This window comes from Lathyrus oleraceus, chromosome 2 (assembly GCF_024323335.1).
Source record: "Lathyrus oleraceus cultivar Zhongwan6 chromosome 2, CAAS_Psat_ZW6_1.0, whole genome shotgun sequence".
NCBI lineage: Eukaryota > Viridiplantae > Streptophyta > Magnoliopsida > Fabales > Fabaceae > Lathyrus > Lathyrus oleraceus.
Window position 1 is genome coordinate 342,691,799 of NC_066580.1, and position 23,726 is coordinate 342,715,524.

Below are 23,726 nucleotides of genomic sequence, written 5' to 3' on the forward strand. Positions count from 1 at the left end.
TCTTGTTATATTGAGGTCGTCTCCCACTCTGATTATTGTTTCCACATCTATCTTACCATTGACCTTGGTTTCTGTTGTTCTGGGAAGCTTGAGCATGTGGAGGCTGATGTTGTGGTTGATACTGAGACGGTTGTTGTTGGTATTGGAGAGCAGCAACATATGGGTAATATGGCATGGGAGGCATAGGAGCTTGCCATTGAGGGTGAACATTTGCCATTACAACATTGATCTCTCCTCCCGTCCTCTTGGCGAAGCTACCTTGAGGTTTCTTGGCTATTGCCTACTGATTAGCAGTGCCAACAATCTTCCCAATTTTCAATACATTCGCTAATTATCACAACGTCAGAGAAATTTAAGGACATACTACCAACCATTTTCTCTAAGTACAAACAATGAAGCGTGCCCATGAAAATATCAACCAATTATTTATCGAACAACATAGGTCTAACGTGAGCAACCATTTCTCGCCATATTTGAGCGTACTCTTTATAGGTTTCGTTCATTCTCTGAATCTGATTTTGCAACTGCAGTCTTGTAGGAGCCATGTCCAAGTTGTATTTATACTGTTTCAAAAAGGCTTCAGACAAGTCTTTTCCAAGATAAGATCTTGTTGCACTCGAGGCCAATATACTAGTCAAGAGATGCCTCATACATGCTATATTGAAAGCAATGAATAAGCAACGCGTCATTATCAATGTAGGAAGTCATCTTCCTGCAGTACATGGTGATGTGGCTTCTCAGACAGCTAAGCCCTTTGTATTTTTGTAGATATGATGCCTTTAACTTTGGAGGTAAGACCATGTTTGGTACAAAACATAATTCTTTCGCGTCCATACCATACGCGGAAAACCCCTAAATAGCCTTGATGCGATCATTTAACAACTGATATTCAGCATGCTTGGTTTCACTTCCACCAGGACCATTCTGATTGATAACCAGACCTTGCAGATAAGCTTGAGAATTAGGAAACTAAGCAGCTTGCGGTGTAGTTTGAGCAGGTTCTTGGGGATAAGCAGGTTAAGGAAACATTTGAGTAGGATACATTGCACCGGAATTAACAGTCTGACCAGGTTGGACCCCATAGGGAGCATAAGATGCCCAGGATAAGCAAACGGAGGTACAACAACAGAAGGAGCCCCAGGATGGGCAATATGCATTCTAGATTGAAGGCCTTGGTACAAATATTGAGCAGTAGGCTGAACAACTTGAGAAGTAGTTTCAATATGAACGTGAGGACCTCTGTATTCAGGCTCATTTTCAGTAGGTGCCTTAGCAGTTACAACCACTCGAGTTTGTTGAGGTTGTTCCTCGTGATTGTCAATGTCCACTACTTAAAGAGATAGATGGGGAGGCATTCTCCATGGATGAACAGTAAAACTTCCATTGACCGGATGCGCATGCATTGGCTGGTTGATTCGAGATACAACAGAATGCACACTAGGCCCTAAAATAGAGCCTAGTTCATTTGAGATAGAGTATATTTTCCCCCAGCTTGTCACACTTTGTCTAAAAAAAATTTTTTGCGAATGTTTGTAGGGTACCAAAATTCTCTAAGGGTTGATTCGAGTTAGAACATATAGAATTTTTTCTCAATGATTCAAGTTCTTCAAAGCAACAGTTCATTTTCTTCTAGTTTATTTTGGAAAATATCAAAGTTGTTGAGAAATTTGTATTCATCGTCATCACTGTCATCATAATCATTTAAGATAATGATGATGATAGTGATGACGATGAATCTGAATTACTCAACAAATTGATGCTTTTCAAAATAAACTAGAAGAGAATGAATTGTTGCTTTGAAGAACCTGAAGCATTGAACTAAATTCTATATGTTAAAGAGCAAGAGATGAATTACAAGATCCATGCAATTCGAAAAATAGTGGATCATCTAAGTGGTTTTTCAAGAATAATATAATTTTTCAGATTATTATCTTTAAATAAAATTTGAATGGTTGTATATGTTTATTGAGGGGTAAGGGAAAAACAGTAATCCACATATTTTATAATAAACTCATATACATGTCATCACGGTTGAAATATATAACTATGGTGAATTGTTAATATTATATGTGCTTTAATTAAATTGATGTTATTAGGTTTCGAATCCATGAACTATATATATCACAACAGTTATTAACTATAACCGTTGTGATAGGTAGCACACTACCTAGTTTATCACTACGGTCAATCACCTATGGTGGAAAGCAACACATTTACAACCACATCCTACCTAACCACGGAGGGTTAACCGTCATGGTATCCCTTTTACAATCATGGTGAAAAGGTCTTTACATAATAGTGGGTGATTCTATCTCCTTCTAGCAGCCAAAAACGTTTTTCTATTTGGATCCACCAAGCCTCCTCACTTTTTAGGATGTCAGTTAGCTCTTTCTCGACTTCAAAGATATCTTTGAAATTATCTTGGATATGTACTTGTCTTCTTAGGCTTCGGGTATAAGGCTGAAAGGTCCATAGCTAGGGGACAACATATGGTTCCTGCTATAATTTTTTTCCGCTTTGTTGATATTTTTTTCCTAAATTCTATAGATCTGATCCAAGGTCCGAAAGATTGTTTAGCATTGGGTTCCAAGGATTTTTTTTATAGCTTGAGTGCATAAATATTTTGAATGTCCAATAATACCACAGTTGAAACAAAATAAATGGATTTTCTCATATTTGAAGTCCACCCATGTAGTACCATCTTTAACACCACCGAGATACATTCCTAACTAAAGGGTCTTTCTAGAGTCAAATAGGATTTTTGTTTTAACAATTGTGGCCTTATTTGGGTAGCTATATAGTTCAGACTCCAAAACCTTTCCAAGCTTTGCTTCGATTTTACACCTCATCTATTTAGATCTGATTTTCAGAGATATTCCCCAAAATTGTGACCAAACTAGAGTCTAAGTCTTTGTAATTGCAGGATTCCATAGTCTTTGTAATTGCAGGTTTGTCCATGGAGATGTGTTTGAGCCCCAATTCTAATTCCACAACTTTTATACCTATTAGGTCACACCATACTCCAGCTAGACCAAACTATAGGGATAGTTTATGAATAAGCTTTTGTGATAGGAACTTTCCAAGAACAATTTTTTTAGTTCTTTATACGCTTCTTGCACATCCTCATCGTCCCAGACGCAAAAACCTTGGTCTTCAGCAGAATCTTGATTAGGAATGTTGGTATCTATGAACTGATGAGCACTTTTTTGTTGATAGTCTTGCTTGTTGATTTTTTCTCCTGTTGATATATTTTATGTAACATGCAGAACCGAAGAAGACAAATCAATGACTAGATCCCTGTAGGAGGTAAACCTTTTACCGTTGTCCAACAGTCTTTTGTCGTCCATGGAGTCTGAATGCAGCACACCAAAAAAATAAGCAAAATCGAAAAGGAACCGAGTAAAACACCTGATAACGATCTAAAAACACACACTTTGCAAAACTGGATGCTCATAAGGGAATGATCAACCACTAGAGATAGATATAGGAACCAGGAACACCAAGTTGACAGAGAAAGAAAAGATGGCGGAATTCTTGCAAATCGCAAAAAAAATCAAGAAAAAACTCAGGAGTAACCTGAAACAAAAAGAACACTCACTCTAAATTACAGAAATATAGAGGAGGAAATGAGAAATCAGCTTAAGAGAGATAACAGAAGTCGAGGACACGGAAGTACAGAACAAGAAAAAGAGATTCCACGATAGAAAATCAAATAAACTTTTCATAGTCAAAATTATTGACTTTATTCTTGATTTGCATATTTCTTGTATCCCATTGAAATTGCTCTATTCTAAGTTTTGTGTATGAGAGTTTGACACTAGTCACTTTTTTTACAAATAACAATAGAAAAAACTAAAATTAAATTTAGTGTTCTATAGATATATTGAAATACATAATTAACTTTATTATGATGAATTTTTATTATATAAATCTTAAATTTATATAATTCTGAATTAAAAACTAACTTTTTAAATTTTGTGAAATTTAATCGATAAGAGATAGACTTTTTTATGGATTTTCCAAAATGAACAAAATTATTTAAATTTAAAATAAAAATTAATTTTATAAATAAGATAAAATAAGGAGATCAAAATAATATTTTAAAAAATTAAAATATAAATAGACATTAATTGTCATGTATTGGCGAGTAAGTTTATCGATGTTTGTTAAAGGAAAAGTAGAGCTAGTGTCACAATTTATTGATAAATAGTGTAAAATATCTTGTATCAATTAAACTTATTTAAATATATTTATTAAATATTTTAATTTTAAATAAATAATTTTAAAACAAAAACAAAAGGATCAATTTAAATTATTCCGTTGTAAAGATATTTATTAATATTCAAAGACTTATTTTTTAAATGACCGTGCGCTTGTTTGTTACAATTTTTAAAACAAAATAAAAAATAAAAAATTCATTTTTTGTTTGTTATAAAATTTTAAGAGGTTTAAAAAAAAACAAATGAGAAGTTAGTTAGAACAACTTCTCATCAGAAATTAAAGTTGCGATGACTCATTCATAATAAAATTTTAAATAATAATTAAAAAAAACAGATTGAATTTTTAAAGTTGTTTTAAGTATTAATGGTGTATCTCTAAATATCGGTACGATCAAATAAAATCTAATTATCGAATAAGATTTTATATTTAAAGTTGTGTTATATATTAGACATCTATCCATGAAACAATAAGTCTTATCCTTATTCCTCATTTACCTAGACATCTATCCTTGTGTCTTTGGGAACTTGAAATTCAAGTTAGTGAAGGTTACTTGATAAGTGCATTAAATGTGGAAAAAAAAAGAACAAAGTGCATAAAATGAAATTTTAAGGAAAATTTATTAGTGAAGACATTTTGGGATTTTTTTTATCTAAATAACTCTAATTTTAAAAAAATAATCCAAAATAACCTATTTTTTAGATTAATTATCAAATTACTCCACTTTTAATAGGAGACGTCAGATGAATTGGCGTCTGCTCTTAAATTTAGAGAGGAGACGTCAATTGGATTTGTTAGTGCATCTAGTGTTGTCAATCCAATTGGCGCCTATGTGTTAATTTTTAAAGGAGACGTCAATTGGTCTGACACCTGTGTGTTTCGTAATTTTTTTTGAAAAACATTGTACATTTTAAATAAAGTTGAAATCAGAACAATTCATATTAATATTAATACGTGTTTACACAAAAAGACTAATGTCGATGACCGAGATCACCTAACCGATCTCCGGTCCCACATCCCCTAGCTACCATAACTCGTGGCCCTAACCCACATTGATGATTCATCCCAGGTGTTTGAGTATCTGAGGGCCCAGGAACATCACCACCAACTGCAGGAGATTGCTTGAGATATTTAGACAAATCAGCGTAGTCTTGTGTATGCATTGAAGGGCTACCGCCATAGCTGAGTTCATGACCCATGCCAAAGTAGTTGGGTTGTGTATGAGTTGTTGGAGGACGACTAAGATGATTGAAGGGAGACATTGGTGTGAATGAAACATCGAGGAAAGGTTGAAATGGTTGTTGTGGTGTTTGGTAGCCATATGATTGTTGAAGGTTTTGGTTTTGTGATGTTTGGGCTTCTTGGTTATGGTAGGAGGAGGGACGGTTGGTGTTAAATGATCGTTGAGTGTTTTGGCTAAGGCGGCTATGATAGGGTGATGTGTTGGGTGCATAACGATGTTGGGTGTCTTGATGATGATCTACTTGTTGGTGGTGGTACGAGATATGCTCTTAGTATTGTGGTTGGGTGTTTGGCATGTTACGGTTGTAGGTTTGTGTGTTTGTGGATCGGAAATTTTGATGGATAGGGGGTTGTGAGTAACCGGTCTGACAATGTTGTCGGGGGTTAGATGTTGAACCTTCTGGTGTGTAAGTTTCCTAGTGTGGGTCGTATAGGTATATATCCTCGGCGATGAACTCAAATCCAACCGATCTGTACCAAACCATATAATTACGAATTGGTTTTTCTTCGGTTGGAATCACAACGTTAGTTAAGACATGGTCTTGTCGGTGCTTCCATTTTCGACACACAGACCTGGCGAAGCTTAACCATGGGTTAAAGTTCCATTGGTCGTTAACTTTGCGTAAATGCCATTCTCCGAGGTTTGTCGGGGGATCTGGGATGTGTTGAAGCATATCGAACTGCAATTTAACACGACCACTATTGTGCATATCCACAATGGTGAATCTTATGATCGGTGTACATGCAGTCCAAACGGTTGCGTCTTGTTCATTGATTTCATGGTCATGATTCAAATTTAGATATGGACGCCAAATGAATTGAAATGTGAACATATATTAGATTATAAATTTGTTAGAAGAAATTAACAAATTATTACGAAATAATTAGGTTAAAGGAAATACATCTGTTGGTCGAAGGTGATCCAAGAGATTGCGATATTGGGTAATACAATGTCTAGGACATCTGTTATAACTCATACCACGTGCCGACCATCTGCACCATAAAAGTAAAAATATTATTTAGAGATAATAATCGCTAAAGTAAGTAAATATAGTCCATTTTTAAGAACTTACTTTTGTGCGTACGGGAATGTGAATTGTTGTTGTTGACGGGCACTAGGGATGGTAGTCTGGACCAACCCCATGCTATGAGCAAAACGGCACATCCAGAAAATGTAGATGTGTCTTTATGTGCATTTTTACACAAAGAGCTATAAAGATAAGCCAAACAAGCAGACCCTCAACTGTAACTTCTTATTCTATCTACATGTCTTAGTAAAGGTAAATACATAACATGCATACTAGAACCACTACCTTCGAGAAATAAAAATAAACCAATTAAAAGCATAATATAACACCTAGCTTTTATTATTCGAGCCTCTTCGGTAGAATTCTCATCTAACTATAGGCTGTTATGATATGCCTTAAGGCGTGAAAGGAGTATACCTTGATCTCTCGAGTTATCATCTAACAAGTTAGCATTCAAGAGGTCCATGCAAATTGAATTTGCATAGTTGGTTTTACTATTTACCGCCTTACCTTCGATAGGCAATCCCAATAATATGTAGACATCTTCTAACGTCACAGTACATTCACCGGTTCGAAACCAGAATGTGTGTGTCTCGGGACGCCATCTTTCACATAATGCAAGAATAAATTTAGTATCAACTGACCAAGACATTATTTTGCTTACATGTCCAAAATCAGCGAGTTCGACATAAGGTTGAATAATCACGTCCATGTGAACAAATTCGTGGACACGAGTTCGAAACTTAGAAACATCCTAAAAAATAAAAAATAAAATAAGTTACTTTATAAAAAATAAACAACAAAATAAGTTACTTTAAAAAAAAACAAATTAAGTTACTTTAGAAAAATAATACAAGAATTAAATGCTTACATAAGTTATTATGTTTTCAATTGTGCCTCTATGCGATTCACCCATAGTGAGCAGAGACATCTTGTCGTAGTAAATATATGAAAGAATGGTTGTTGCAGTTGAAAGAGTGGTTGTTGCAGAGGAAGAAGTCATTATTGGTGATGAATAAGTGAAACTTGTATGACTATTTATAATGAGAGACATGCAAAGACATGCAAAAGTTTGGATGCATGGATAATTGGGCTTGCATGTAGGCGCCAATTGGTTTGGCTTACACATGCAATCTTACAACGCAAGCGCCATATGGATTGTCGCCTCCTAAGCTTGCATGCATGCATGGTCTTCACATAGGCTGCAGGTTGCATGGCTATCTACATGCAGAATTTCAAGGTCTGTAAGGTGCCACATGGACTGGCGCCCATGTACTAATATTACATGCAGACGCCAATAGGATTGACGCTAGGGTTTGCATGCATGCCATGTCACATGGATATTTAAGTGTCTTACCATTTCATCCTACAATCAACATAAACTCATCTGCACCAAAAATTTACTTTCCATCTGCACCCAAATATTACAATGTCATCTGCATCCAAATATATTATCAATGCTCACTACAACAGTGAGACATATGAGTCTGATGTATACGGGTTTTCTTTTCGAAACACCTATACTATCCGACTTACGATCAAGAGAAATTCAAATTTCTTGCATTTGACAAAACGAATTGAATCCTGCATAGGATCTGGTCTTGTGTCACAAATCACGTATCAAAATCCAATTTATTTCGAGAATAGTCAATGTAAATTTGACCAACTAAAGGTACGGGACGACGAAGATGTTGAATATATGTTTGTTAGTCACGAAAATTCTGGTTGCAACTCTATTGAGTTATATATTACTCTTCAACCAAGTATACCGTCTCAGCAATCTCAGATAACTAATAAAGTTGAATCTGATGAATTTGATTCAGAAAACTCAGATGGAGCCGACCTAGAAGTAGAAGCAGAAGTCAACGTCATTGATGAAGAAGAAGAGAGACTGAGACACAGGTCGATCATATGTTGAATAACAACATTGAAGATGACGATCATCCAATGCCATTACCTCAAAGTCATGTATATAATCCTCCTCAACATATAACAAACATGGATTTGCATGACGATGAAATATCCAACAGTGCTTTTATAACCCGTATCCACGATCAGAGGGTGAGTTAAAAGTGGGAGACATGTTCCGCACTAAAGAGGAATGTGTGCGAGCTATCAAAAAATTTCACATGAATAACTCTGCTAATTTCACCGTGAAACGCACTGATTCGAGAAGGTATGTCATCGAATGTCGTAACATCGTTTGCAAGTTTCGGTTGGCTGCGTCTCACAAGAAGAGAAGCGACGATTGGTTGATAGCTTCTATAGACCCACCTCACAGTTGCATTGCAACTAATGTTGTACAAGATCACCGTAAATTAAGTGCTGCATTGATATGTCAAAACATTTTGCCGCTTGTTAACAAAGACCCATCAGTGAAGGTGAGTATAATAATATCTAATAATAGAACAAGATATAATTATACTCCATCTTACAAGAAAGCGTGGATTGCAAGGACAAAGGTTGTTGAACATGTATTCGGCAACTGGGAGGATTCATACAAAGAATTGTCATGGTTTTTATGGGCACTTAAAACATACGCACAAGGAACTATTGCAATTATGGAGACACTGCCAGCATTTACGCCAAACAGAACTTGTGTTGCTGGAAATAGAATCTTTCACCGCCTCTTTTGGGCATTTGAACCGTGCATCAAAGGTTTTGCATTCTGCAAACCTATTATTCAAATTGATGGAACATGGTTATACGACAAATGGAAGGGTACTTTGCTTATGGTTGTTGCACAAGACGACAACAATAATGTCTTTCCCATTGCCTTTGCTCTGGTTGAAGGTGAAACCGTTGGTGGTTGAGATTTCTTCCTTCGACATCTCAGAACACACGTCGCTCCATAAGCCAATCTTTGTTTGGTTTCAGATAGACATGCTGCCATTGAGAGTGCTTACAATAACCATGATAACGGATGGCATGATCCTCCTTCTACCCATGTCTATTGCATTAGACATATCGCACAAAACTTCATGCGTGCAATCAAAGACAAAAACCTTCGCAAAAAAGTGGTGAATGCAGGGTATGCTTTAACTTAACCGTCATTTCAACATTACCGTGATGAAATTAGATTGTCTAATGCAGATGCGGGAAGATGGGTGGATAACATATCAGTAGAGTAGTGGACAATGGCATTTGATAGAGGTTGTCGATTGGGCCACATGACAACAAACCTCGTGGAATGCATGAACGGCATATTCAAAGGCATTGGAAATCTACCAATAACCGCTTTGGTCAGAACAACCTATATTAGGTTGGCATCTAGATTCACAACCAGAGGTGAAAGATGGCGTGCAGTGTTAATGTCGGATCAAATATTCAGTGAATGTTGTATGAAAGTGATGAAAGAGGAAAGTATCAAAGCTAGCACACACGCAGTTACAGTCTTTGACCGTCATAGGCAAAATTTCAGTGTACAGGAAACAATGGATCACAATAAGGGGATGCCAAATTTATCCTATGCTGTCAAACTAAACAGAAGTTGGTATGATTGTGGAAAGTTCCAGACCTTCCGTATTCCTTGCTCCCATGTCATTGCGGCATGCGCGCATACTCACCAGGATGCTTATAGCCATCTATCTGATGTTCACAAGGCCATTACCGTTATGAATGTGTATAACAAAAGCTTCTCAGTACTACCAATGGGGGAATACTAGCCTCCATATGAAGGTGACATAGTTTGGCACAACGATGAGATGCGAAGAAAGAAAAAAGGACGGCCAAACAATATGCGTATTAGAACAGAAATGGATACGACTGATAAAATGATAAGATTATGTAGTATATGTCATCAACCCGGACACAATAAGAACAAATGTCCCAATCTAGGAGCAACATCTGCATCATAATTTAGAAGCTCCTTTCAATTTTTGTAACCTTGAATTTTTATATATCATTATCTTTTTGTTACAACAAGGTTAATAACTAACATCACTACAACATAAGAAAACTTAAAACAGGACATTTCTAACTGATTACAATAATCAAACTTATGTCATCTCGTCCAAACATCATTTCCCTAGCATCCTTATCAGTGTTTACTCGCATCCAACCAAATATATTATCGAGTCTCTCAATACTTCTTATTTTTTCTCCTTCTAATATTTTTCCATCTAACCAACGAACCAACTCCCTCTTCAGTTGATCGAAACTACAAATATTCCAGAAGAGCATCAACATCGGAGCTTGTCTCTCAAATAAATCACTTTTCCATAGCGGCGACGAACACCAAACATGTTTGCAATATGACGAAATGAGACGTGGAAAAATGAATCAGACAACACCTCTATTTATGAAAAAAAAATTGTATATTACACTGAGGCGCCAGACCAATTAGCGCCTCCTCTCAATTAGTGTACCTGGGCACCAATTGGATTGGAAGCACCATGTGCTGTAGCCAATCCAATTGGCGCCCCCTCTTAAAAATTAAGGATAAGCGTCAATTGGTCTGGCGCCCATGCCTGAAGTATTTTTTTTGAAATTGGGGTAGATTGAGAAATTTTTTTAAAACTGAATTATTTTAGATTTTTTTAAAAAAATATGGGATATTTGAGTAAAAAAAATTACATTTAGACCCCATTCGAATATTTTTCTACCCTTGTGTGAAAATTTCATTTGTATCCCAATTAATTCAATCACTCAATCAATAAGAAGATGGATGAAGATATACCATAGATTTTTCTACTTGCCTAAAGTGAAATCAAAACCAAAATTAGAAAAACAATTAAGAAACTGATGAAACCCTAAAGCCAACTTCGGGTTGAAATAACTTATAGGCCCCATTCGAATATTTTCCTCCAATTTAGGGTTTGAAACAAATATATTTGACTTAATTTACCAACAATTATTTTTTATATTTTTATCAAAATATGAAGAAAAAAATTTATTTATAAAATAATGTACAAAAATATAAAATTAATTTTTAGTTTTAATCTTATTTCTTAGCTTAATGGAGGGAAATGAATTTTCTAGGGTTCAAAAGAGAAAATAAGAGAAAAACATAGAGGTAAAATTAAAATACTAGAAACACTAAAACAATAAAAATGAATTAGAGATGAATTTTCCTATAAAAAAGAAAAATAAAATAAAATAGAAGATAAGGCTACACCCATGAAATTCTATATGCATGAAATTTGTATGGTTATTAAATATTTGATTATTAAATATTTTAAGAGGTTATTAAATATTACTTATAACATGGTTATTAAATATTTGAAATTTTAATAAATAATTTAAAACAAAAAGATAAATTAAAATTAATATCCTTTGTTGTAAAAAGATTGAACAGTAATTAAAAATTATTTTTCTAAATGATGTTAAGTCTTGTTTGTTATAAAAAAATTAAAAATAAATTTTTAAAAGATTTCAAATTTTTGTTATTTATATTTTTTTTTTAAAGTATGAAATAGAAAGTTTGTTACAATTAATATCTTTTGAGATAACTTATTAGTTAGATACTAAAATTAAAACAAAATAAAACAAGATTAAATATCAATGCATATATCCCTAAATATTAGAACAATGATATCTACTCCTCTCCGATTAGTTAGTATTAATTATTGAAACACCATAATAAATATTAATTTTATGATAATATTCCTAAATATTAGAACAATCATTAAATATCGTAACAACCAAATCTTATATATAGACACACACAAGTGCAGAAGACTTAACCTTTACAACATCCAACACAAACCCTTCTTCTTCCTTAACAACATCCATGTCTGACAACACCAAACCTTCTTCCTTAAAAGCATCGAACACAAACTCTTCTTCCTTAACTGCATTCATGTCACATAACACCAAACCTTCTTCCTCAACAGCACCCAACACTAACCCTTCGAACACACAACCTCGTAAAAGACTTATCATCAAGCTCAGTTATCCTCATGGTTCAAGAAAACGCGATTCAGATTCTTGTGCCACAGATGAAAACAAGAGAAGGAAGATTCAAGATTCTATAAAACCAACCATATTCTGTTATTGGGTTGATTCAAATTATCAAACCAAATCAACAGCTTTGTCTCAACCAAAGAATAATGGCAATGTTGTTGAAAACAAGAATATGATCAAGAACCAAGTTTCCAAAACAACACCTTTGTCTCAACCAAAGGATAACATGAAGGATTCTGTGACAAGAGGTGGAGAATGTGGGTTGAAGAAAGCGATGGAGTGTGTTAAGAGAAGGCACTGTTGGTTGATATTGAAGAGGATGTTGGTAGATAGAGATGGTTGGGATTTGAAAGATCCTCCAAAAAAAGCAAAGTTTGATAAGTGTAAGATAAAGGCAATAGGTTTGAAGGAAATAGAGAGAAAAATGAGGTTGTATGCAACAACGGATGAGTTTGCTAGCGACATGAGGCTTGTGTTATCTAATGCAATGGTAACGTATCCTCCAAGGAATCATATTTACCAAATTGCAAAAAAGTTTAGTGAAACTTTTGAACACAAATGGAAGTCATTGAAGGATACGTGGGAAATTGAGGATACAAAAAGAAGCAAAGCGGTCGGAAGCTCAAAATTCTCAAAATGGATGGTGGAGGTGAGTATACCTCTAGTGAGTTTGGGAAGTTTTGTGATCTTGAGGGAATTGTACGTGAGGTGGTGCCTCCGTATACGCCTCAACAAAACGGGGTTGTCGAGAGGAAAAATCGTACAATAATGAACATCGTACAATAATGTACTTGGGAGTTGGTCGATTTACAACTTGGAAAGAAACCGATAGGTGTGCGATGGGTCTATAAGGTTAAAGCAAATCCCAAAGGTGAAGTAATCAAGCACAAAGCTCGATTAGTGGCGAAGGGGTTCTTGCAACGAGAAGGTATAGACTATGAGGAGGTATTCGCACCGGTGTCTAGATTAGAGACTATTTGTTTGGTTGTTGGTATTGCGCATAGCAACAATATGATGGTTTACCAAATGGATGTCAAATCTCCGTTTTTGAATGGTCCTCTTGTTGAGGAAGTCTATGTGGGGAAGCCACCCGGTTTTGTGATAAAAAAAATCAAGAGATAAAGTATTACAAGCTACACAAGGCGTTGTATGGTTTGAAACAAGCTCCAAGAGCTTGGAGCAAACGTATTGACGGCTTTCTTATTGACATTGGTTTCAAACGATGTGTATCCAAATATGGAGTTTATGTGAGATCGGATACAAATGATGGTGTTATTATACTTTGCTTGTATGTTGATGATCTCTTGATTACGGGCAGCCATGACAAGAGTATTTCAAGGTTCAAAAGTGAGCTCATGGGAGAGTTTGAGATGACGAACCTTGGTGTCATGAATTACTTCCTTGGCGTAGAGTTTCACAAGTCAAAAGTGGGGCTGCTTATGCACTAAAGGAGGTATGCTCTAGATATTTTGAAAAAGTGTGATATGGAGCATTTTAATGCTTATATTACACCTTGTGAGGCTAGAATGCAGCTGTCCAAAAGTGATGAGGAGGATGATGCCAATCCAACGCTTTACCGGAGCTTGATTGGATCGTTACGGTATTTGTGCAATACGCGACAAAATTTGGCTTTTAGTGTCGGTATTGCGAGTAGATTCATGGAGAGACCTAAGGTGTCTCACTTGGCGGCGGTCAAGAGGATCCTTAGATATGTGAAAGGTACTCTTGGCTGCGGAATTCTCTTTCTCGCATCGGACACGGGGCGTAAGTGCAATTTACTTGGCTACACCGATTCTAGTTGGTGCAGAGATAAAGATGACTGAAAATCGACGACGGGGTACATTTTTATGTTTGGTAGTACACCAATCTCTTGGTGTTCGAAAAAGGAACCGGTTGTAGCACTCTCTTCTTGTGAGGCCGAGTACATTGCGACGTCGTTAGGTGCGTGCCAAGCTATGTGGCTTATGAATCTATTGAAGGAATTGGGATGTGGTGATGATGTTGCCACCACACTGTTTGCAGGCAATGTTTCCGCAATAAATCTTGCGAAGAATCCGATTGTACACGGAATGAGCAAGCATATTGAGATGCGGTTTCATTATTTGAGAGAATTGGTCGGTGAGGGAAAGCTTAGATTGAGCTATTGCAGAAACGAAGATCAAGTCGCGGATTTGTTGACAAAGGGTGTGACAAATGATGTGTTCAAGAGGCTGAAGAAGTGCTTGAGCATGGAGGACTTGGAGCAACTAAAGTAAGGTGGTGTGTTAAATGCAATTAAATTTCTGTTATTACCTGCTAGTTTTCCAAAAATAACAGAACTTAATTGTTGGGTCACTTTAGTTGTATTTTGAGTTGTATTTTTTGTTATTCTCTCAATGTATAAATAGTCTTGTAATATTCCCAATTCCAATTAATGTCAAATTTACTATTCATCCAATATCATTTCGTTCTCTCTAATTCTCTCTCAACTTCATCTTCCCCAATTTCTTATCTTCCACCATTGTCAAACGTTCAATTTGAGTCTTTATGTTCTAACAGTAAATACATGGTTCATGTTTTGACCCCTCTTGAAACCATTTTTGAAATTTTTGACTTTTATCATTTAACACCAAAAAAATTAAATAATAAATAATTAATAATATGGAATTTTGACTTTTATCATTTAACACTAAAAAAATTAAATAATAAATAATTAGTAATATGGAATTAAAAAATTAAAAAAATAAAGGAAAAAAATATGTCACATCTTAAACGTTATATATTTGTATGCATATATCATATTAAATACATATAACTTTTATGCATATGTTATATAACAGAATAAAAAATAATTATATTATTATAAATTTGTTATAATTAAATTTGTATAATATAAATATATAAAAATATATTTTTATTAAATACGTTTAAATGTTGCACACCTGCTATGCACACCGATGTTGTCTACTTGTAAAAGTGAGTTGCAAAGTGATTTTCAACTAATGTTGCACACCTGCTATGCACATTGGTGTTCTACTTTAATGAATTGTAGCCTCCTTAGGCTACCGAATCAGAAACACATTTAGCCTTTGATTTCAATAGTTTACGTGATTCACGTTCGTTTTCCAATATCATCGCTCATAGATCCTCCAGATCTTGAAATTGAGAGCATTTTAAAGCAAGCGCGGAGATCTATCATAGTCGACTCGTTCAATCATCATTTTCCCCTCAATTCCTTATTGTCAAGGTCTTTAATTTTCTTTAGAAATCCACAGAATAACGAAAGAAAGGATTTACAAATCCTGATTTTAGGGTTACACTGAGGTATGAAGGTAAGTTCCATGAAGGACGGGCCTAAGCCTTGTAATTCACCGTGCGGCATGGCTACCCCCGTACTCTTTGCCAGTGTCAGGATAATTACAGGGTCAACATTGGAAGGATACCACAAATTCATAGTTAACGTCGGGAGCCAATCCAACATCGAGTAGCATTATAGGGGTACCACAAATTCACAAAAGAACCACCCCAGATCTACTTGAGATAGATACCCGCTCTAGAGAAGGAGGGAAGCCAAAAAGTTTTGACCCCAATGATCGGAAAGCATCCCATCGTAGAAATGTATAAAGCAATTCGACAAGCCTTAAGCTACTCCTTAGAGAAATCGATCCTCTAACATGCATAAACAGGAAAATGTGAGGCATACTTCCCCGGGCACCGTCCAACCCAAAGAAAAGACTTTGGAGTGAGAAGTGCATCTAGCCCGGAGCCTCGATAAAAGGAAAACTTCAAAAGACCCCGGACCCCATTCGACCATTCTGAGGTCATCATTTTTTGAACCAAAAGATTTTTTTTAAAACTTATGATGAGTAGTTCACTAAGGAAAAACTCAACATCCTTACGAACTAGAGCATCAAGTGTCATAAAGAATTGATTGAAGAGAGAAATCATATTCGATATGATTGAAACACTCTATTATGATAGTTCTGACACTTCTTACTTGTTATAATTTTGGAGCTTCATAAGATGGACATCAAGTTAATGTTTCTTAATGGCGACTTTAAGAAATACAATATGGTACAATAGGAGAAAATTTTGTGTAAATAAAGTTTATGGTTTGCGAACAGATAAAATTCATTTATTAGTTAATGAAATTGTCTCATTAGTGATACCACAATATTTCATAAGACAATTGTCTCGTTTGGTTTTGAGATGTCTATTATGAAAAATGGTTGGGTTTTACAAGTTTAATAGGAGTAAGTTTATATTCCTAGTTTAATGTATCGATTTTATTTTATTTAGTCAACAATGATATATGATTGTTGTGTGAAACTAAGAAATCTCTAACAAAAGTTTAGCGATGAAAGATCTTGGGCACATCTCTTTTGTATTAGGTATTTAGATACTTCGAGATTATTCTCAAGGTATCATCCAGTTATCACAATATATATATTTAAAGTGATCAAAATTCAATTCAAAATTTAAAAACATGACCAAAATCACGATTTTTAAAATGGGGGGATCAAAACTCAAAAAAAAAAATAGAAGAATTAAAATTTCTATTTAAAGTTTAAAACAAAAAAATAAATTAAAATTATTCAGTTGTAGAAAGATTTATTAATATTTAAAGACTTACTTTTTAATTGAACTTTGCGTTTGTTTGTTACAATTTTTATAACAAAAAAGATAATTTTTTTTGTTATAAATTTTTTTAAGAGGTTTTAAAGAAAATCAAATGAGAAGTTAGATAAAACAACTTCTCAAAAATTAAAGGCTCTTTCCTTTTGCGAAATAATTAAGAAACAGATTGAATTTTTAAAGTTGTTTTTAGATATTAAGGATGTATCCCTAGATATCGGTAGAATCAAATAAAATCTAATTATTCAATAAGATTGAATATTTAAAGTTGTATTAAATATCATAACAAACAAATCTTAATATATATAGAGAGAAGTGCTGAAGACTTAACCTTTACAAACAAACATCATTACCTTTACAACATCCATGTCACAAAACGCAAACCCTTCTTCCTTAAAAGCATCCATGTCACATAACACCAAACCTTCTTCCTTAGAAGCATCGAACACAAACCCTTCTTCTGCATCCATGTCCGACAACACCAAACCTTCTTCCTTAGAAGCATCGAACACAAACCCTTCTTCTGCATCCATGTCCGACAACACCAAACCTTCTTCCTTAGAAGCATCAAACACAAACCCTTCTTCTGCATCCATGTCCAAGAAAACACAACTTCGTAAAAGACTTATCGTCAAGCTCAGTTATCCTCCTAGTTCAAGAAAACGTGATTCAGATTCTTGCGGCACAGATGAAAACAAGAGAAGAAAGATTCAAGATTCTGTGAAACCAGTCGTAACCTGTTATTGGGTTGATTCAAATTATCAAACCAAATCAACAGCTTTGTCTCAAACAAAGGATAGTAACATTGTTGTTGAAAACAAGAAGATCATCAAGAACCAAGTTTCCAACACAATTACGTCTCAAACAAAGGATAGTAACATTGTTATTGAAAACAAGAAGATAATCAAGAACAAAGTTTCCAACACAGTTACGTCTCAAACAAAGGATAGTAACATTGTTGTTGAAAACAAGAAGATAATCAAGAACAAAGTTTCAAAAACAGAAATAGGTTTTAATGGTCCGAAAGAAAGTTCAAAACTTTGTTCCAAAACAGCGTCTGTGACAAGAGGTGAAGAATGTGGGTTGAAGGAACCGATGGATGGTGTTAAGAGGAGGCAATGTTGGTTGATATTAAAGAGGATGTTGGTAGATAGAGATGGTTGGGATTTGAAAGATCCTCCAAAAATAGCAAAGTCTGATAAGTGTAAGACAAAGGCAATAGGTTTGAAGGAAATAGAGAGAAAAATGAGGTTGTATGCAACATTGGATGAGTTTGCTAGCGACATGAGTTTGCTAGTTTACATAAACTCACACATTAAATAGTTTAGATAGACTCGAGTTAATTATTATCGAGTTGTGAGACGCTTATCTAATTTTAATTTGTGTTTATATATAGATAAACAGAGTTTATCGTAGTCCTTACTAACAAATAATTACATATTTGTTTAAAAATAAAAAAAATTGCAATATCAAAATTCAATTTTTTTTTTTTAATTTTAAAAAATAATTATCAATTGATAATTTTTTCCCTTTGTGGAACAAGAATGAGAGAGGTAGGTCTTGGTGTTGACAATGCTTTTAACTTTGGTACCAAGTCCAAGACCGGACTAGATCAAACCAGATTGACCCAAGCCGGTCGGACAAACAATGACAACGGACGCGCGTGTGTAATATTTCATGAGTGTGTGTTCTCATCCAATCACAAAATTGGATACCCAATTGGTTAATTTGGAATATATAAACACTACTAAAGTGTGTTCTACCTCCTATGTGGGACTTTATTGAACATTTTCAAATTCACTTTCATACACACTAACTCATACTTGTGCTCATTTATTTCCAACGTAGTGTCACTAAATCCTTCCAATTCCTTATTAACCCTTTGATTTCCAACAATCCCCTAATTGAATTTAAAATAGCGATTTCAGAATGAACGTCAAATGTCTCTAAGATTGCGCATAAGCATAATTGTCTACAACTTGAACCTTTGTGTAGCAAGTAAGATTCTAATTCAATAAGAGTGACACAATTCTATTAAACTCTATCTCGGACATCAAACTTGCACACAACCTTTTATTAAGGTGTATTCTAATAGTATGTGCTTTAATGACTCTACACGTGTATCTTGATTTAGTGAAGACTCTAGGAATTCTGCCTCAAAATTACATAGGAATCAGCCTAAGTTCCACAATCACATATGTGAGTATATCAAGAGTACTCTTGTAGCTAGTTACTTCCTTGCATAGACTATAGATCTCATTAAGAGTTTCTATTATAGCATTCTCTTATCGCTTAAGGATTCATGCTTCTCTTATTCACACTAGCATGATCGTCTCATATTACTCACAACTTTTTATTACCCATTGAACCTATTTCTTGGCATCTCCAGTCTATTAGGTAAGATTTCCATCATGAGAAACTCATTTCTCCATAGGCATTAGTCTCATCATCTTGGGTGTTTTATGGTATTTCTCTATAGCTAACCCTTTTGTCAAAGGAACTGCTAAATTTTCATCAGTGCGTACATGATCCAGTCTTACAACTCCTTTAGAGATACAATCTCTAATTATGGTGTGATTTCTTCTAATTTGACGTCTTTTACCATTATAATAACGGTTCTCAATTTTTGCAATGGTCGCAGTACTATCGCAGTGAGTCAAAACAATTGGCATTGGTTTTTTCTATAAAGGGATCCCAACTAGCAAGCATCTTGATTCCAACTATCACACTCGCTTCTCTGAGGTCTTTCATATCAATGTGGTTGCTCAACAACTATTTCACATCATTAATGACCCAAATGTTTAATCCAAATATGAGCAGGTCGTCTACATAGTGACATATGATAGTGCAAATGTGATTCACAGATTTATAATAAACGCATTTGTCATTTTCATTCACTTTGTACACATTCAATACCATTAAGTTATTAAAATTTTCATGTCATTACTAAGGAGCTTGTCTTACACCATATAGAGAGTTATCTAACTTACATATCTTGTTTTGTTACTCATAAATTACAAACCTCTCTGGTTGTTCCATATAGATTTCTTCTTCTAAGTCAGCATTTAAAAAAGTTATTTTAACATTTATTTGGTGTACTATTAAGTTATAAATAGCAACAATTGAAATCAATACCCCAATGGATGTAGTTCTAGTGACTAGAGAAAAAGTATCAAAGAAATCAATACTTTCTCTTTGCCTACAACCTTTGACTTCAAGGAGAGCCTGGAATTGATCAAATGTTCCATTAGATTTTAGTTTATTTTTCAAAACCAATTTACAACAAATTGGTTTGCAACCAAGAGACAAGTCTACTAAGTGTCAGGTCCTACTAGATTATAGAGAATCTATCTCGCCGTTAATAGCTTCTTGCCATAAATTTGCATCCAAAGATGACAAAGCTTCTTGGAGATTTGTTGGATCTTCTATTACTTTATAGGACGCATAATTATGCCCATAGTATTTAATAACTCTTATTTGTTTACTTCATTGAAGTTCTGTTTCTACTTCGTCGATGCTTTTGGTACTTCTTATCACAGGAATGTGATTCGATTCAGTGCCCCCACTATTTCTCGATTTGAAAGGAAATTTGTCTTCATAGAATTCAATATCATTTGATTATATGATCACTTTAGCATTTTGGTCATAACACCTATAGGCCTTATTATTTGTTGCATACCCAATGAGTACACATTCACATGCTCTACTAGTGAGTTTAACTCGCTTCAGATCCAAAAATCTGAAATAAGCCAGATAGTCTCAAGTTCTAAAGTAAGACAAGTTTTGTTGTCTTTTCTTCAAGATCTCATAAGGAGAGATCTTATTTATATACTTGGAAACTCTATTTAGAACATAGAAAACAATTTTAGTAAGAGTTATATTCTTTCTTTATGTTTTACCATTTATTTCAGGAGAGTATGGTGAAACCGTTTCATGTATAATTCCATATTGTTTATAAAATTTATTGAATAAACTAGAATCATACTCAATTCACATATCACTACGGAGTCTCTTAATCTTCTTACTAAATTGGTTTTCAATTTTGTTCACATAAATTTTAAACATGACGAGTGCTTCACTTTTATTCTTCATTAGGTATAAATAAGTGCTTCATTTTTATTCTTCATTAGGTATAAATAAGTATAATCAGAACAGTCATCGATAAAAGTGATGAAATAAAGGTTATTATTTCTAGTTAAAGTTCCATCTAATTCACATATATCATAGTGTATAAGATTAGGGTATTAGATTATTTAATTTTTGATTTATGTGAAATCTTAGTTATTTTAGCTTGACTATAATATTCACATTTTTCTAAATCATTGACATTCAATTTTGGGATTAAGCCTAAGTTGATTAAATAAGAAATAATATGCTTATTAACATGACAAAGTCTAGCATGCAAAACATTAAAATCACACAAAGAATAAACAAAATGAGACATTTTATTCAAATCAACATTCAACAAAAACATGTCATCAGTGGCGTACCATTTCCCAACAAAAACACCATTATTAGTGATGGTGTACAATCTGCCCCAATATATTGACTAAACCCTGCCTTATTTAAAAGAAAAACATAAACACGATTCTTCCTAATTTCAGGAACATGCATGATTTCGTTCAAGATTAAAGTCTTTCTGGAGGTGAAATTATGTCTCTAGTTCCAGCTACATTAGTGGTGTGAGCATCTTCCAACAACACTTTCTTATCTACAACATTCATGTATGTTTTGAACATAACACAGTCATAATAGACACGAAGAGAGGTGTCATTGTCTATCCACCAACCATCACATCCACCAACCATGTTGATTTCAGTTATCGTAGCAATAAATTTCTCATTAGTCAAGTTAACCGGTGCATTAGAGCCAACAACATGTTTAAGCCTACTCTTACTTCTCTTAGCCATATGAACCAGTTTTCCAAAATTAAAGCATGTGAAAACATGATGGTCATTTCTTTCAGGTGATGGATCTTGCCTAGCAATTGACGCAATTAAGGTCGTAAAAGGGTTCTTGATTTGACTCACAACATTATGGTTCATATTCTTAAGTGGTTTGTCGTTTAGCGTCAGAACTGCACCAAATTTCATTTTGTTGTTAGAAACAACCAAGACTTCATCTTTCTGATTTTGTCTCTGATATTTTTCTTCAATTCATAGGTGAGTAATCACACTCTCAATTGAAAATTCTTTTGTTTTAGGGCGAAACAAGTTTTTAAAATCTTTCCAACCATGGGGAAGTTTGTCAATGATAACAACAATATGAAATTATTCATATATGGGCATAACTTCAGTAGCGATTTTATGAGCAATCTTATGAAGTTCTTGGCATTGAGCTTCCACGGATCTTTTATCTACCATATGATACTTCATATAGCAGCTAACAATATACTTCTTTGTTCCAGCTTCTTTAGTATCTTATTTGAAAATTGTGGCGCCTAAAACCGACATAATAGCCCTTTTGTAGCCGCCATATTTTTCCATTTTTTTGTAGTGATGTTGTAGGTGTGGTTCATAAATTGTTTGTGTTGCTATGAATAAAAAATACAAAGAGGATGAAGCGAAAGTGAAAGCTGTAAACCTATATGAAAAACCCAGAATGACATCCATTAAAATTTAACACAAATTTGCAGCTCTCACTTCAGCTTCATCCACCTTTCATTGTGGATGCCATTCTGAGTCAAGTATATCATTTCTTCGTCTTCATTCGAAACGAAACTTTTCAATAAAAGGTATATTTGTGAAACATTATATATCGTCATATTTTTGTATGTCCTAGAACAAACTTATTTTGTGCAGCTAGATATGATTTAGTTCGACTCTAATTCCAGTTGAGTTTCTTATATAGTATGCCGATTGATTTAGTTCGACTCTCACTAATCATATGCATTCGATTAAATTTATTTAGAAAATGATAATCTGAAAATGAAGATATATTTGAAAACCAACTTAGATCAATCAATATTTTTCGAATTGAATGCATCATGTAATTAATTCATCTCTCGCTCTATAAAATATATAATATTATTCAATGCTCAAAGTTCTTCAAAGCAACAGTTCATTTTCTTCTAGTTTATTTTGAAAAATATCAAATTTGTTGAGAAATTCTGATTCATCATCATCACAGGCATCATCATCATCATCATCATCATCATCATCATCATCATAATAATAATAATAATAATAATAGTAATAATAATAATAATCATTTAAGATAATGATGATGATAGTGATGATGATGAATCTGAATTAGTCAACAAATTGATGCTTTTCAAAATAAACTAGATGAGAATGAACTATTTCTTTGAAAAACCTAGAGGATTGAACCAAATTCTATATGTTAAAGAGCGAGAGATGAATTACAAGATGCATGCAATTCGAAAAATAGTGGACCGTCTAAGTTGTTTTTCAAGAATCATTTAATTTTGTATATGTTTATTGAGGGGTAAGGGAAACAAATATTCCACATATTTTATAATAAAATCGTATACATACCACCATAGATGAAATATATAATTGTGGTGAAATGTTCATATTATGTGTGCTTTAATTAAAATAATGATGTTGGTTTTGAACACATGAACTATATATATATATCACAACAGTTATTTACTATAACCGTTGTGATAGGTAGTCCGCTACATACTTTATCACTACAGTCAATCACATGTGGTGGAAAGGAGAATATTTACAACTACATCCTACCTACCCACGACTG

General features: G+C 34.2%; 1 protein-coding gene across 1 annotated transcript; it reads left to right on the forward strand.

The window, feature by feature from the left end:
• Window positions 1-17,600: 17,600 nt before the first annotated feature.
• Window positions 17,601-18,329, forward strand: LOC127123178 (uncharacterized). Its single transcript, XM_051053425.1, has one exon. The coding sequence runs from the start codon at window positions 17,601-17,603 to the stop codon at window positions 18,327-18,329; it is 729 nt and encodes a 242-aa protein (XP_050909382.1).
• Window positions 18,330-23,726: the final 5,397 nt, after the last annotated feature.